We start from the raw sequence: 16,160 nt of genomic DNA, 5'->3' as shown, positions 1-16,160 counted from the left end.
CAATCAACTTTTTAATCAAGGTACGCTGTTCTTCTGAACAATGTCTGGAACGACCCATTTTCCTCAGAATTTCAGAGAGAAATGCACTGTAACCAGCATGTACAACATTTGCTGCCTTCCTACCTTAAATAAGGGCAACAATTGCCACCCGTTTTTCAAAGAATGAATAACCTTACTAATAGAACTCCACACTGCTATTATTTTGAACATGCCCCTTTCAATTAGTGATTGAATTACACAGAATCAGCAGGATGCATGTCATGACTGTTGGGTCTGTTGGATTTCTATTACTCTACTACACCTGCTAGTAAATTATTTGCCATGTAGAAATATCATTTCTACCAAAAACAGTGATTGATCAGGTTAGTGATGTCTGACTGCTATTATTTTGAACACAACTGTATATGGAGTGATGTGGTGGCAGTCTATTTTGCTGCAGAGGTTTAGGGCATGTAATGTCCTTTTTATGTTGCAATACCATACTAACATTACAGTACAGCCCTCATAACTTAGTTAACATGATTTCTTTTTGATCAATGTGTAGGCTCCCCCGAAAGACAGAAGTTGATTTTTTATAGACTTCTGTCAAATAGGAAAGTTTTCCGTGGATCAGTGGATGCAGCCAATCAGCTGCTGATCAGTTGGATCACTGCGGTTAACAACTCGGTCACATCGGGTGCGAATTGGCATGCGATTTGCATGCTATGCAACTTGCAAAATCGCATGGCAAGTCGCACCCCACTGTCTGCAATTAGAGCGGTCATATCGGTGCAGTTCCAACTTGGTCGGAGCTGCACCGATTTCTAAAAGTAGTACATGCACTACTTTTGATGTGATTTGCATAGACATCAGATGTCACATGGTGTCAGATGTCTTGCAAAATCGCACCTGAAATTGTCATCTCACCTGACTTTGAAATCGTGCAACTTACAGTGAAGTTGCACGATTTCAAAGTCGGGCTTGATGTGACCGGGGTGTAATTGCCAGCCCAGTGGACAGTCACGGATAGCTGTGGCCACTGCCAATCTGTACAGGACTTGACGGACCAACTAGCCACTCACAGGTTGCTGAAACAGCTGCAGGAATCAGCAGAACCCAAGAGTGCACTTCCCCCGGCCACCAATGTACTTCGAAAAAACAGCTAGATCCATCGCACAAGTGGAAAAAAAGAATTCGATTTTTTTTTTAATTTTGCTTACTGGTGTAGTGCTTTGCAAGCTCTTCATTCACATGACTTTGCTGTTAAAGTACATAATAGCAAAGCACTTTGGTCAATGTAAGCCACGCCAAGAAACCACCATGTCATATTTCTCTCACAACAAAGTACACTTTGGCTGGCAAGGCTCTTGTGGAGCTTGCCTCATTTTAAATAGATCTAAAAAAGCCTCTAAAGTTCCACTTACAATTAGCATTTTTACAGTACATGTAGAGAAAAAAAAAAAAGCTGTTACGAGCATTTGGGAGTGATCAGTGTTTCTTCTACTGTTAAAAAAAATGCTACAAAAACTTTTTTCCGCTTCCAAATGTCAAAGCTTGAAAAATGCTTCTAGCATAAAATAGTGTGCATGTATATATAGGATAACACAATTAGCTTCTAGGAGCAGAATAACAATGCTTATAATAGTTTCTAGGAGTTTAAAAAAAAAAAAAAAAAAACCACAAGTGTGCACGGTGCTTATACTAGAATTGAGCAGTGTTGCATCACAGGGCTACTCTGATTGTTCTTTCATTTACCATGCTGCCCCAATTTTATTTTTCATCAGTCCATATCCCCTGTCCATATCTACTTTATAAAACAGGTGCAGTAAATAAAAGATTATTTTTTTAGTAAGCCAATTTCAATAAACTAAAAGCTAACTGGATGATATAGGTTGCAGCATCTCCTTTCAATGGCTTTACTGGTCACACATGTGGGATCAAAGCCCCTGTTATTACAGGGAATAATTCAGCTGACACATACAGACACAAAATAACGTTGAAAAATGTCAAAGTTGACCAAATATTACATAGGCACCAAGTTTCTAGTTGTGATAAGGGAACTGGTAAACACCACCAATCTTGTCACTAAAAGCAGGATGTGCGATCTTTTAGAAGATTTTAGTAGATTGTAAAGATGGCGGCATAAATGAATCTGTTGAGATCTCATTTAAAAATCCAACTCATCCACACACAGTTAAAGCAGATTTTAGATTGCAGGAAGAATTGCAGTGATTCTGCCCACAATCCCAAATCACGAGATGTGAACAGGGCCTTACAACTATGATGATATGTTGACCCATAAATGCCAGGACAAAGTCGAGCAATTACATGGTGTAACCATCAATTGTTTCATGGATCTGATACACGTCTGGATAGAGTGGTCCATCCCTAGTACCTGGGCTGTGTCAGTGTTGTGGAAAGGCAAAATGTGGATAGTATCAGTGCTTCTCAGGTGGGGATTCTTTCAACCTCCCTATTGTATTTTGGATTTCACACAACATCATGAAAAATTTAGCTGCATGATTAAAACACTTATTTCCAGTGAAATGATCCTATTGGAAAAAGCCAGTGGACAATTCCACACATTGACATCTTTAATAGACTGCCCCTTTTAATGCAATTAAAAAACCTTTTCAGTAAGATATACCTTATGTAAAATGCAACATAAGATGTCCATCGCGGCTGTTATTTATGGGATGGTTTAGTTATAGTGAATACACAAGCTGATCATTATTTACTTTCTACTGTTAATAAAAAGGATTTCATCCAGCAATGCCCTATGATCTTTGAATGATCCATGCTGCAATCTTACTTACAATCAAAAAGCTACATTGGTTTTGAACTTTGAAACAGTTGTTTGTCTTGATAAATCAAAGGTCACATTAGCAGTCGAAAGAAAGAAAAGTGTAATAACGTACCGACAACAGAAGCTCCTCTTTCTGCAAAGGCCAGGGCATACACTTTTCCCAGTCCTGAAATACAACACATTGAATTGGAATTATAAAAAATAAAAAAAAAAAAGTCTGTATGTTGAATGTCATTAAAACACATATATAAATCAACACTTAGTGCGGAGTTGGCACCCCAAGATGGTTGTATGCAGGTTCCGTGGCAGAGCACCCTGGTAAGATTTCAGTGACCAGATGCCATAGGTGCTGGCTCTAGACCATCCTTCTTTTGCATCATTACAAGCCCATCACCAACAAGACCTGATTACTCTTCTTGCAACAGTACCATGCTTATCTGGCGGCCATATGCAAAATAAAGCACAAGCAGGCATGTAAAAGGTGTCAAATACACCAAGAGGTATATTTATAAAGCAGTTACTAACATTCACCAATCATTCACACACTGCAGGTCAATCTTCCTGTAGCACGAGTTTTTGATTACAGGGTGCTGTGAAAGTTTGGTGAATGTCACATTCACGGTTTTAAAGAATAAATTCACCTTTCATAACATGGTTACACCCATTATTAGGGTGTAACATGCAACAGGTTATTAATAGACTGGCCCCCTCACCCCCGCTTTGACAGCTAGTGAGGGATCTTCTCCTCCTGCTAGCTGTCAAAATTTTAAAAAATATACGGCTGTGCGGGGCTTTGCCCACGTCTCTCATTTACAGTCCTCAGTGAATGAGAAACTACAAGTCCTGACAGCCTTCGCAGCTGTCGGCTTGTAATTCTCAATTAACTACCATGGCGCTGTGGAGTGCCGTGGCAATTCATTGCGTCTTCCTGTCAGTATATCTGCTTGCCTGTACATCCCATACAGGCAAGCAGATATGCTGACAGATCTGCAGGAGACCTGCATAGCACCAACGATCTACTAATCGCTGGTGCAACGCTTTACATGTTCCTGCAACAAAAAAATAATAAATGCACATTTTTATATGCAAAAAAAAAAAATATATATGCATTTATTATTTTTTAGCAAACAGGTGAACCTATCCTTTAAGTATGTGTTAGCAACATATGTGTCAGTTGGGCACAGATTAGCTTGGACTGTCCAATGTAAAGTATACTTTAGAATGATTTGTTGGCAGGCCGCTGCTTTGCCCCATCACATGAAATGTTCTCTGGGGCAACCAAAGGCATTTTTTTTTTTGACAGGGATTTTGTTATAACAAAAGGCATTTTTTTTTAAGTTTTGGATAGAGTGGAGAGAGATTAGAACCCCTGTCAGACTTTAATTGCTGTCTGCGGCCCCTTTAGGGAGATTCACCCTCTCTGTCATCTGTGATCATTGAAAGTGAAAAAACACAATTTTTGGTTGTCCCCCAAACAGGAACAAAAATAAAATCTTTAATGGGAATACTAGTTCTGGTAATATAAATAACTCAAAAATATATAAATAAGGATGAATCACAATAAGATATGCTAATAAATGAGTGACAAATGGTGAAGATACACAGAAAAAAAATTGTTATAAAATGAAGAACTCTAAAAAGTGGCACTATGGTGAATCATAATAACTGATAAATAGTGTGCTGAATAACAGCGAAAAGGTGGTCAAACACATAGTGACAATAGTGAAATGTCCAACATAAATAAAATCATTCAAGCGAATATATCAATAAATAGTCCATAATATATATCCGTGATAAAAGGTGAAAGGTGACTCCGTGATGAATTACTTCTCTTGAATGCACTCACCAGAAGTGCATATAAAATGCGCATTATGATTAAAAAGCTCCTCCACAGGTCAGGCTCGTCCACCGTGATGCTCACAGTATGGGAAAAACACCACTGGCCTCACACAGAGTTAAGGGATCACTCCAGCAGATCTTTCCACCATCAGCAAACAAGCACAGCCCCACCTTGAAGGAAACAACTCAAAAATCCGAGCCACAAAGAAAGGAGCGCTTATGGTGCAGTATTATTTATTAATTGAGTAAAAACATCCACGTGGAAATCAAATGGCAAAATTACACTTACAAAGATGGCAGCCGGACCTCCATGAGGGAGGAGCCTGTTGTACTGATGACACGGCACCGCGTCCTCACGGAGGTCTGGCAGCCATCAATTATGATTCACCATAGCACCACCTTTAGAGCGTTTCACTTATAACAATTTTTTCTGTGTACCTTCACCATTTGTCACTCATTTATTAGCATATCTTATTGTGATTCATCATTAGTTATATATTTTTTTAAGAGAGCTGCACTTTACGTTATTTATGTTTTGACGATATAGAGGGTTGTCCTTTCATGCAGGCTGCTTTTGTTCCTCCGTGCGCTCACTACCTACCTTTATTTTACTCTAGTTCTGGTAACAACCAACCTCACATTGTGGGGATTTTCTCCAACTTCTTAACTTGCCTATGGGACAAGAAGTAAAAGGAAATCTCCCCAGTAAGACAGATATGGAAAGAAAATTGACAGGGGTTACAACCCTACCTTACTCAATCAAAATGAAAAAATGTTTTTGCATTTAGTTCCAGGGGCACAGATTATGGCTAATACAGGTAACAGTAGACATCGTGTGTATGCTGTAAATTTTTTAAAATGGATTACAAGTTAACATGAAGATGCTCAGCAAATTTATATTTTCAACCATCAACTTGTCCACTCTGCTTCCAGTGTCAGGGGGTGCAGGACTACGGTTCATGCTGGAAACCACAGTCCATTGTGATCCTAATCAATCTCAGAAGCCACATGGTCATAACCGGGTCTTTGGTTTACACTGGTCACAACCGGGTCTTTGGTTTACACTGGTCACAACCGGGTCTTTGGTTTACACTGGTCACAACCGGGTCTTTGGTTTACACTGGTCACAACCGGGTCTTTGGTTTACACTGGTCACAACCGGGTCTTTGGTTTACACTGGTCTCAACAAACATTACAGTAAGACAGGGCAGCAATAACACCGTGCTGTAAGGCAGACAAACTGCACAGAACCTGCTTTGGAAGCACACATCACACTACTCCTTCCATGCGTTAGCTTCACATACAAGCCTCACCTAAGGCTGGTAGGAGGAAAAGCGACAGTTCCAAAAATTCATGCTACCACTGCCAAATGGTCAGGACTAGAAAGAAGGTTTGTTTAAATCTCTCATCTGATGAAATTTTGGAAGCTCTCAAAACTGCTTCGATGCTAGACAGAAAATATTTTAAAGGACCACACCTAAAACATAGTACTGTACCCCTAATCCTGACAGATCTCTATAGATAAACCAATAAAAGCAATTATTGGTTTGGACTTTGATCATTACTCAAGGTCACTGAGCAATTTCTGATGCCCTGGAAAGAAGGGGAGTGTTTAACAAGTGTCTGAGACAGTCCAAGTTTTTAAAATATCTTTATATGAGCAGAGGTAACAAGGACTAGCAAAAAAAAAAAAAAAAAAAAACACACACTCATCTGCCCATTTTCAATTAGACTTAACTGGTAAGCTGATAGAAAAAAAGTCAACAAGCTCTTCCCTTGATGACTGATGCCATTTAGTTTTCAGACCCAGGAGGATAAGTTTATAGAATAGAAATCCACAGTATACCATGCCTTTAATGAAGTATTAAAGACAGTGGAACAAAAAAACAGGCAACCACCATTTCAGTGTCTGGCTGGGTATATTTCAAAAAGCAAGATATAAACTAAACTCAAACAGTACTATGATTTTATGTCATTTTCACTAACAGAAGTTAAATGAGAAAATGAAATACCTGCTAAACGCCAACCATCTCTACAAACATATATGCCACAACCTCAACAATGCTCATCACTTATGAATATAAAAATATGCTTGGTAAACCTGCGGGAAGAATTCTCATCCGTAAAATCATGGTTTCCCGTGAGATCTTCGGTGCAGACAAAAAACTAAAAGTGGAAATCTTGGAGAAACACACTTTGCTCTTTCTGCACTAGTGCACAAAAAAAAAAAAAAAAAAAAAAAAAAAAAAAAGAAGGCGGCGGCTAACGAACAATTGTAGTTTAAATTTTACTCTGAAAGCTAGAAGCGTGACTGAATTGTGTGAAAAGTGACTGTTACCTTTACAAATGTACCTGCAATGTAAATTCTTATCTCCCTCACTGCCCATACCACCAAACACTGCTTTACTGAAGCAAAATCTTCTGCTGAAATCTTCTCCGAAACCAATACTTCCGGGAGTGACGATCACCTGGTCCCCTGCTGCATTCAATGGTTTCTCTCGCCAACCTCTAGGTCACTATAGGACCCAATATTGACAGAGGTCATCTGAAGAAACCATTGACAACATCAGCACTGCATCATTACACTATGAAGAAAGGGTGCCACAGTGAAGCCCCCTCAGAAGCACTCATAGTATGCCCTCAAACTGAGGACATCTTCTTATAAAATTTACAATGGGCCAGCCAGGTTACCTGTGATCATTGATAGGTCATATCTAGAGGGCTGCAGAGGAGTCTCAAAAATCACCAAGAAGTCTGTGTCACATACAGAAAGTGCTTTCTTGTTCCAGCAGGGCTGGAGAGACATTTCATTTGCTACACAGGGGGAGAAAAAAGAAAGAAAGAAAGAAAGAAGATTGCTCGCCCAGTAACTCCACCATTCAAAATATGTGCTGTATTCTTTTGACTGAATACAGGGAGCTCTTTGATTGGACAAGGGCAGATTGTGACATCATCAGCCCCTTCTCTCCACTCAAATCAAATACAAAACGCATTTTTTGTTTTTTTAAATAATGTTTTCTGAATAGTAGAGGTGCTGAGTGAGTGACACCCAGTATTCAACGTTAACTCCAGCACTGCCAGATTTGAAAATCACATCTTATGAAAGTATGTAGCACAGACTACTAGTCATTTAAAAAAACTCCCCTGCAGCCCTCTGGATAAGACTCATCAGTGATTACAGGTAGCCAAGCTAAATATATTTTTATTTACATTATTCCTAGAGTTTAGCTTTAAAGGCAAGTTCACTTTTGAAAAAAAAAAAAAAATGGGCATTTATTTATTTTTTTTCTTAGGAGCCTGCAGAGCTCATAGAAGATCACAGGTGCAATCTCAGGCTCCTGCAGACTCTCAGTACAGTACTACTTACCACTTTAGTAACCTGTTACTAAAGGTGAGCTTATGCTTTAAAGTGTCACTAAACTCTGGTTTTAAAAACAAATTATGTATTCTTCACTTTAAAAAAAAAGTACATTCTATTCCTCTCAGCCTCCTCCAAATGCCTTTAAGCTGCCGAGATAAAAATTCCATTAGAAGGTGGCTATCCATGGTCCTACTGTATGTAAGAGCATAGACACCCTTTATTGCTCATTCCTGATATGGTTTAGGGACTATGGCAGGGGTCTCCAAACTTTCTAAGCAAAGAGCCAATTTACTGTTCTTCAGACATTAGGAAGGCCGGACTGTGGCAGCTGGAAGTAGAAAAAGAACCAATGCCCCATCTATAGTGTCAGTGGGAGGAACTGTACCCCGTCGTTGGTGTCTTTTGAAGGAATTGTCCCTCATCGGTGTCATTGCACCGCAATGTTGGTGTCATAGGGAGATATTGTGCCCCATCGTTGGGAGCTGTTGGGAGGAATTGTGCCCCATCGTTGGAAGTCATTGGGAGGAATTATGCCCCTTCTTTGGTTTCAAGGGGAGGAATTACGCCCCATTATTGGTATCAGTGAATGAAAGTGCCCCATGGGTGAGATAAAAGCAAGCTAATGGAGGCAGTTTGGAGATCACTGGACTATGGGATATGTAATGTGTATAGAGTTTTGAATTTGATAAACTAAAGTGCACGGATTGTTCCAAAAAAATGGAAGTGAGGGGGGAAGGAGAGGTGGGGAGCTCATAAAGGAAGTTACAAGGAGGCAGTAAACCACAGTAAGAAGGGCCATTAAGTATAGGAGGTGTATGGATTTTTTTTTTGGAGAATAAGGATATTGTTTAGTACCACTTTAATGTGGAACTATACTCACCTTGGCTCCAGCGATCCTGGAGATCCTTGGTGGTCACTGAAATCTGTTAGCGGCCAGCTTCTGAGTAGCGAGTGCCAGCCAATTTAATTGGCCAGGCTGATATGACATCACTACACAGGAGTACAGTCAGTTTTGGCACTGCCGAATTTCTACAGTGAGCCACGTGTGCAGAGCTCACTGTACAGGGGTGTACAGGCAGGTAGGTCATTGTACTGCAGAAGAGACAAAGCATGCCTCTTCTGCATTAATAATTCTGCCTATTAGCCCGTATATCTGGTCTGATAATGATGCGTTAATGAAAATTAATGGCACTGCAATGCACCAACAGGAACATGCTGATACAGTAACACACATTACCACCACACTTACCTTTAAATAAGAATGGGCCCTAAGATGTAACCGACTGCAAACTCCTTGTCCAATAAAAGTGCCTAAGTGGCCAAAAAGGGCACTCATAACAGATAGCATCTGCTTCTGGAAGGCCTCAAAGTTTGACAAGGAACATTGTGAAGACACAAAGCAGAGGCTCATGGGCACTATGGTGCATGAGAAGCTCACTTCAACCTTGATAAACACACACACTCTCAATACCTTAAGGTTTGAGGCCCATGGATAGATTATAATGCTCAGGTGAACATTGACCATACCAAGCTTTCTTTATAACCTACCTCAGTAGAGGTTGATGAGGACTACTGGTTGGACCACTTGGGTGCCCTTCTTTTATTCTTTTTTCCCAGGCAAGTGTTTTCATTCCCCAATCCCCCACCCCTTTCCCCTCTTCCTTTACTTTTAACAGCAGTTCTAATTTCATTTTTAGTTGCCCAGCGAGGCGACTAACCCAGCCAGCAAAGAGCAAACTCCCCATGTTTGGAATGTCGCTCTGGGACTCTTTATGACCCTATATTGACCAGCTTGTAGAGTCTGAGACCTGATTCACGCTAATGTAGTGCGTAAAAAGCAGTAAATCCTGTGCTTTTCCCACACCGCATTGCAATCGCACAGCATCCATGCAATTTGGTGCAGCTATCAATGTAAAATTAACAACATCCTGAAACAGATCGCAAAACGCAGTGAGATTTCCAGAATTCACATCACATGGGTGTTCACACCCATGCAATGCGAATCAGGTGTGGAGGAAAAAAAGGGTCCTGCACCTTTTTGGTGCAGGTGTGATGCGATGAGCCATATATAATGACAGCAATCGCATGTGATTTGCACAGGAATGCGGTGCGATTCCTATGCAAATTAAAGTGTGAACCTAGACTCATTGTGGTTAATTGTTGGTGCCTTTGCTACTAAAAAGTACCTCATTTTGTGAATGTCTTACTATGCTGTTATTTGTGTACCCTCACAAAGTTGCTGCTTTTGTATGCATTCTAGTTGTATATCTTTGCATAAAAAAAAAACCTTTAACAAATCCTTTGTAAAAGGAATCAGAAAGCTGGAAAGGATATGGCACAACCTTGGCTCTGCCTAGAGAAGGCTGTCCACTATGACCAGTTTAGGACAATAGTCCACATAGATCCAGATCTAAGAGGGGAGATGCCATCAATGGGACAAGTGAAACCTGAATGTTCCACAAAGGAGTAAGGAGAAGAAAGCCAATGCTGAAAATACACCACATCAAATCTTCAATAATTAACTTTCTGGCCATGGTGCCAACAATATGCATGGCAGATGACTAATGCTGCTTTCACCCCAATAGCACCATCCCCACCACAAAGCAATGTGGATAGTATATTGTGGAGTGGCTTTTATAGGCAGATAATGGTCTCATAGAGGGCAAGATTGATGGAGCCAAACACATGGAAATTTGGGAGGAAAGCCTGTTTCAGTCTCTAGAAGACCCAAAATGGGAGCAATTTTGCCAAGAAAAATTAACTGCAGGATCCAGGGGTGCAAAGCTCGTAGACAGCCCAAAAGCGGCTTCTACCAGGTACAAACTAAGTACAATGCTACTTTCACACTGATCCACCGCAAAAACACCTAAAAACGCATAGATGTTTTTACCGCGTTTTTTAAAGAACGCATGACTTAAAACTGCACCAAAAATGCTTCTCGGAGGCGTTTTTCAGGCATTTTCCATTGATTTCAACAGGAAGAGGTGTTTTTTGGGCATTTTTTTTTTTAACTCCTCAAACATGCCCCAAAGATGCTGCAAGCAGGAGTTTTTACACCGCACCGCAAACGCAATGCCTGTTTGAAAACCTACATAGATATACATTCACATACATAGGGAAGCAGTTTTCTTGAGCTTTTCAGGCGCTTTTTTTAACGCAAAAACACTTGAAAAACTCCTCAGTGTGAAAGTAGCCTAAGACTTAGCCTGAAGTATAAGCTGAACTTCTCACACAGCAAGGATTAAATGCTCGTTAAGTCTAGGGGTAGAGGAATACGCTAGAACACTTACCTTATTCCTCACTACAGCAGGTCCCCACCATCTGTGCAACAGGTCCCCTGAAGCCTCTTCTACAAGCTCCTGCACTCTGACATACACTCCAGGACCAATAGCTTAACCAAAAGAGGATGGTGAGCGAATGGCATTGGAGAGAAGAGGAGGGTGCTTAAATGAGGAATTTGGTATGTATTTGCAGCTTATTCTCGACACCAAGACTTAAAGTGTTACTAAACCCACAACAGTATAATCAGTCTCTATATGTAGTAAAGCGTGCTTGTTATACTCACTGTGGAACCTAAGGGGTTAATCCTCCACATTGTGTAAAAAAGGATGTTTGATCCTGACTTCTCTGATCCTCCCCTTCTACTGTCCCCAATCCATCTCCTGATGGAACAGAGGCTTGGAGGCAAGCTGTACATGCTCCGTTTTGTGTGTATTGCTAAAGGGTTTATTTTTCTTGGAAGAGTGCCTGTGATTAGCACAGGGCCAATCAGCACTGTCCAGACAGAGGGTAACGTGTCCTGCAGTCTCAAAGGAGAATGAAAACTCCTCCTACAAGCTTTAACCAGTGCTCTGCTGGACAATGATAGAAGTCACCAGACTGCTCTAACTGCTGATAAGAAAAGTTATTTAGCAGTTTTAATTTACTAAAAAATACATTTCCATGTTCTGTGTATTGTGGGAGAACAGATAGAGAATGTAGGGTCCTGGGTTTAGTAACACTTCAACAAACAGTGCAGGACAGGAGAAAATGGGGGGGGGGGGGGTAAATTCTTTTGCAATTCCCAGAGTTCACCTTTAAGCGTGTTTTGTAAATCAAATTGTGAGAATCCCAAGGAGACCGATTTTAAATCTAGGTTATAAAACTACAAAATGTGAAAAAAGCAGCAAACAAAGGGGTGTAAGCAGCAGCCCACCACAACAAATTCTGCTCTAAAGTGTTGAAGAGTAACTCCAAAAAAATAACACATTCCCCTCTGGGTGATCAATGTACATTGCAAGGGCTTCAAACTGTTGCAGATTCCTACCATTTTGTTATTCTGTAGAAAAAATAGTTTCCTGGTGTCCACGTGCAGAGTGAATGTGCATGAGATTCATTTATTATCAATCATCTGTAGGCCTTGCAGGATTCTAATCATGAAAGTGGCAGGGTCTGCATCCCTTTAGACGTGATTTCCTATTGGGAGTTTCTCACCAATGACATTTTTTTTGCAGGAGATGCCCAAGTTCTGATTTGTGTGCAGACATCTGGTAAAATCAGTGAGCCAATCACACAAGCAGGAAATGACATTTCTGGGGGGCGTATCACACACAACCTGTGTACAGAATATCTCCAGGTTGCCATATTGCTAATTTTTAATAACTTTATATTACAATATGGCTTGTGCCACAATTGTATATGCCGTTTTGGGGTTTTTTTGCTTTTTTTTCCCCAGGAAAGTGGAGTTACCCTTTAAATTGGGAGCAGGAGCACCATTAATATTATCAATGCAATAAAAGCTCAATGCAAAGGAGTGTAATAATATACTGATATCTATGCAGGATCCAGCCGGGAGAATTGTCCTGCATATAAAATGCACACATAGTACAGTGCTTCCATGACCTGGCATTTAGACAGGTAAATGTCCATAAAATGTTCCCATCTCTAAAGGTCATTCTTCTAGCGGTGTCTGTAATCCCACTGCATACTCATGTACATGTGTTTACAGGCTCATGCACATGGGCACTATTTGGCATACTACATAAATTACGTCGGGATACACAGCTGTTACATACTGCTGAGCGTTAGCAAAGAATAGCTGTATGCAGCTGTACACGGGTTTACACAGCTACTTGTGTGAATTCCCACGTGTGTACAGCTTTAAGGCTGGGTTACAATAGCATTGCTCTTTGAAGACTTTTGGAATGCTCTTCAGAGTGCATTCAACAGGTGTGCGGAGGTGATGTACCGCCTCCTTGCCAAGTTTTAACCAGTTAATCCCTGTGCTAGCACCCTGCAACTGCATGCATTGCACATGGCTTTGGGGTGCCCCATTCAGTTAGATGAATTGCGATCAGAGGGAGGCACTGCTTTCTGAACACAACAGTGCGGATAATTTTTCCTGCACCACGATGCCAAGCATCACTGCTGTGACATACAGGTATGTACTCCCCTCTCCGCTGCTTTTGCAGTATAAGGGGGAGCAGCTGGAGGGTTGTAAAAATGCAGCTCAGGCATGTTTTTACCACCCTCAAACACAAGCATAAACAAGGCCTTATGTATGCAAGGATTTCTGCAAGTAGTGTGGACCCACATACAGCCATTCAGTACAATAGTCAGCTGTATGGAACAGCTTTGTATCCCAGGTGCAGAAATACACCCGCAAAGTAAGGTGCATACCTAAAAGTGCCCATGTACATCAGCCCTGTATGTGCACACGTGTACACTACACAGAAAAAAAGCCTGCTCTGATTCCACACAGCTGGATGAAGCAGAGGAGTACTGAGCACAAGGCAGCTGTGTGTATGGGCTATGAATATATATCATACATAGTGCTGCTGTATTCAGGTCGACAATACACCGGGCATAGTCTACAGCTGAATGGCGTGTGAATTATAACAGTGTGCATGAGCCCAGACTGCACCATCACATGACTGACAGCTCTCCTCTGTACACCTGTCTGGGTTAGTATGAAGAATATATATGTAGCATATGACCGGGATCTAGCTTTGTTTATTGGAGTGCAAAGATCAACTGATCACTGCTGGCAGTGCTGCATGAACTCACATTCCTGATTCCCTGCCCTGGGCTCACCAGTCCCTGCCCCGAGGTCATCCTTTCCTGCCCTGGGCTCACCAGTCCCTGCCCCGAGGTCATCCTTTCCTGCCCTGGGCTCACCAGTCCCTGCCCCGAGGTCATCCTTTCCTGCCCTGGGCTCACCAGTCCCTGCGCGAGGTCATCCTTTCCTGCCCTGGGCTCACCAGTCCCTGCCCTGGGGTCCTCCTTTCCTGCCCTGGGCTCACCAGTCCCTGCCCCGGGGTCCTCCTCTGCTGCCATGGGCTCACCAGTCCCTGCCCCGGGGTCCTCCTCTGCTGCCATGGGCTCACCAGTCCCTGCCCCGGGGTCCTCCTCTCCTGCAATGGGCTCACCAGTCCCTGCCCCGGGGTCCTCCTCTGCTGCCATGGGCTCACCAGTCCCTGCCCCGGGGTCCTCCTCTGCTGCCATGGGCTCACCAGTCCCTGCCCCGGGGTCCTCCTCTGCTGCCATGGGCTCACCAGTCCCTGCCCCGGGGTCCTCCTCTGCTGCCATGGGCTCACCAGTCCCTGCCCCGGGGTCCTCCTCTCCTGCAATGGGCTCACCAGTCCCTGCCCCGGGGTCCTCCTCTGCTGCCATGGGCTCACCAGTCCCTGCCCCGGGGTCCTCCTCTCCTGCAATGGGCTCATTAGTCCCTGCCCTGGGGTTGTGATGTCCCTAAGTCCAATGTAAGTCCTGTGTCTCTTTCCCCGCACATCAGTAAAGTGGATCCGTGCACCCCCATTCCTCCTCCAGCACTAGCAGCCAGTACAGATGACAGTGGTGTCTCACCTCCCCCGGCTCCGGTGACCAGCACCACCCGCCCATCAAACCTCAGAGAGTCAGGTCCCATCTCCGCTCACAGATGACAGCCGAACAACACTCAGAATAACAGAAGCGCTGCGGACCAAGCCTCGCTGTGACACAGGGGCGGGTCTATACACACCAATTCTAACGCTGGTTGGACCGTTCTCTGCAGCGCTGGTAAATGATTGGCAGAGGGAAAGCACGTGTGTGTATGATAAGGAAGCGGCACTTTAACCTTTTCCTACTGCATAATATCGTCTTACAAGTCAGGTGAGCTGCGATCCGTGACAGGAGAAGGAGCTCCTCGTATACGGGGAGGGGGCGGCACCTGAGGAGACTGCTCACAGGCCACACTGCCGGGCCTTAAAGAACAACTCTAGAGGGAAAAGAAAAACTTGTAAGAATCTGCTGGGTTCCAAATAGTTAAAGTAGAACTAAGCGCCAAAACTTTTTGTATAAAGTAAGGGAGGGTTATTTATTTCAGGTACTTATATAGCGCTGTCAATGTACGCAGCGCTTTACATATATATTGTACATTCACATCAATCCCTAACCCTCAAGGGACGTACAATCTAAGGTCCCTAACCCTCAAGGGGCATACAATCTAAGGTCTCTAACTCACATTCATATACTAGGGACAATTTAGACAGGATCCAATTACCTGCATGTCTTTGGAGTGTGGGAGGAAACCCACGCAGGCACAGGGAGAATATGCAAACTCCAGGCAGGAGGTTCTGTGGCTGGGATTTGAACCAACAACCCTAGTACTGCCAAGTGGAAGTGCTAACCATTTAGCCACTGGTTATGACCCGTCAGTTGTATTGCTGTCTGTGTCCCATTGGGGCGATTTCCCTTCTCTTCCTGTCTAACAGCCAAAACTGGAAGTCTGAGGAGATCCCTCCAAAGTGAAGAAATCCCAGAACTAGTGCCCCCTCCTCGGTGCGCTCCGCACTGGACGCCCCCTCCTCGGTGCGCTCCGCACTGGACGCCCCCTCCTCGGTGCGCTCCGCACTGGACGCCCCCTCCTCGGTGCGCTCCGCACTGGACGCCCCCTCCTCGGTGCGCTCCGCACTGGACGCCCCCTCCTCGGTGCGTTCCGCACTGGACGCCCCCTCCTCGGTGCGCTGCGCACTGGACACCCCCTCCTCGGTGCGCTGCGCACTGGACACCCCCTCCTCGGTGCGCTCCGCACTGGACACCCCCTCCTCGGTGCGCTCCGCACTGGACACCCCCTCCTCTGTTGGCAGATGGATAGAATTTTCAACAAAAATTCTTAGGAAAAGTATTCGGAAACAATTCAGTACTGTCCATGATACT

At 43.2% G+C, this 16,160-nt stretch overlaps 1 protein-coding gene across 1 annotated transcript in view; it reads right to left on the bottom strand.

Annotated features, from left to right (window-relative positions):
* HSD17B4 (hydroxysteroid 17-beta dehydrogenase 4) overlaps positions 1-14,965 on the bottom strand; it is a 388,773-nt gene extending 373,808 nt beyond the window's left edge. The window contains exons 1-2 of the mRNA XM_089673464.1: positions 14,829-14,965; positions 2,898-2,951 (exon numbers count right to left, since the gene is read on the bottom strand). Of these exons, the coding sequence (XP_089529590.1) occupies positions 2,898-2,951; positions 14,829-14,889 (115 nt within the window). The 5' untranslated portion in view covers positions 14,890-14,965. The remainder of the gene's footprint in view (positions 1-2,897; positions 2,952-14,828) is intronic.
* Between the last annotated feature and the right edge of the window lie 1,195 nt (positions 14,966-16,160).

This window comes from Staurois parvus, unplaced genomic scaffold (genome assembly GCF_062004578.1).
Source record: "Staurois parvus isolate SC_StPar_1 unplaced genomic scaffold, SC_StPar_1.0 ptg000004l, whole genome shotgun sequence".
Classification (NCBI taxonomy): Eukaryota; Metazoa; Chordata; class Amphibia; order Anura; family Ranidae; genus Staurois; species Staurois parvus.
Note: the sequence above shows the minus strand (reverse complement) of the source record. Positions and strands in the feature narration are given on the sequence as shown.